The sequence below is a fragment of the Diospyros lotus genome, chromosome 6, assembly GCF_014633365.1.
Source record: "Diospyros lotus cultivar Yz01 chromosome 6, ASM1463336v1, whole genome shotgun sequence".
NCBI lineage: Eukaryota > Viridiplantae > Streptophyta > Magnoliopsida > Ericales > Ebenaceae > Diospyros > Diospyros lotus.
In genome coordinates, this window is record NC_068343.1 from 9,453,715 (window position 1) to 9,454,931 (window position 1,217).

General features: G+C 52.3%; 1 protein-coding gene across 1 annotated transcript; it reads right to left on the bottom strand.

Moving 5' to 3' along the window:
* Positions 1 to 132: 132 nt before the first annotated feature.
* LOC127803921 (uncharacterized) lies at positions 133 to 1,156 on the bottom strand. The gene is given in 2 exon segments (XM_052340560.1): positions 133 to 460; positions 462 to 1,156. Coding segments are annotated over 2 exon segments (825 nt in total). The 5' UTR covers positions 1,008 to 1,156; the 3' UTR covers positions 133 to 181.
* Between the last annotated feature and the right edge of the window lie 61 nt (positions 1,157 to 1,217).

The window sequence follows — 1,217 nt, forward strand, 5'->3', positions numbered from 1 at the left end:
GAAGAAATGACGTTTTCACATTCCTTCATATAGAGGATTGAAATTGCAGCTTGTGTGTTTTGACTAACAGTTGAGGTGAAAGAAAGAGAAGGAAAAATACTGAAGGAAGGAAACAGTAAACACAAAAAGAGCTACCTCAAAGAACAATTGCAATTGCATATTGCACGAATCATTTGCGACATCAATTCATGTTACACTTGGCCGCAAAACGATACAGGACGACCCCAATCCTAGACTCATTGGAGGGACCATCCGCGTGTATGACCTCAATGTCGAACAGCTTCCTCGCCCTCTTGAAAAACACGGATTCCTTCTTCCACCTCTTCAAATGCGCCATCACAAACACCATCCTCTTCTCTCCCTCCAGCATTAAGAACTTCAGAGTTCGAAGCAAAGGCTCGTAGAGGTGATCGTGGTATACAACATCCGAAGCCACTATCACGTCGTACCCTCGGCCCAGCCGCCTCCATATCCTCAGTTTCCCCCCAGCGCAGCGGCGCCACATCAACTCTCCCACCGTGCTCGGCCAAAACTTTCGAGTTGGACTCGACGTTGAATCGGAGGTTCGGGAGCACGTGCGGGAGGTCCGTGACGGTGACGACAGCTCCTAGAATAATGGCGGCTGCGATTCCGACTAGGCCGGTGCCGGAACCAAGCTCGAGGATGCGGAGGCGGCCGCTGGTTGGCGCGGCGGAGGAGAGAGTGGGAGCGAGGGGGCTGGCGTTCGGATCAGAGCGATGGCGGTCGAGGAGCGCGAGGAAGGTGGTGGCCGCCGGCCAGAGCTGGAATGAGAGGCCTTCGGACTGGAGCTGCCTGATCAATATCGCCGAGTCGATCGAACGGATGTGGTGCTGCTGAAGCTGGTGAGTTGCTTCGTGCTCTGCAAGGAATCTAGTCTCATCTTCTCCCTCTGCTTCCTTTGCTTCGGCTTCGGCTTTTTGGTCGTCGGGGAGGAGCATTGCGAAGGGATTGATGTCGACATCGTCGTCGTCTCCGTCAATGGCCATGATTAATACGCGGCCGTTCAGATCAGTTCTTCGCTCTTCAGACGCATTTAATCCTTAGGGCTTCCTTGTAAGAGAGATGCGAGGCGTTTTCACGCGGACGGCAAGGTTTCATGCTACCTGCTGATCTGGCAGACAATTGTTGGCTGTTTATCCGGTGTTACGTTTTTTAGCTTTCAACAAGAAGAAATAATCAGACTCGCCGAAAAGGAA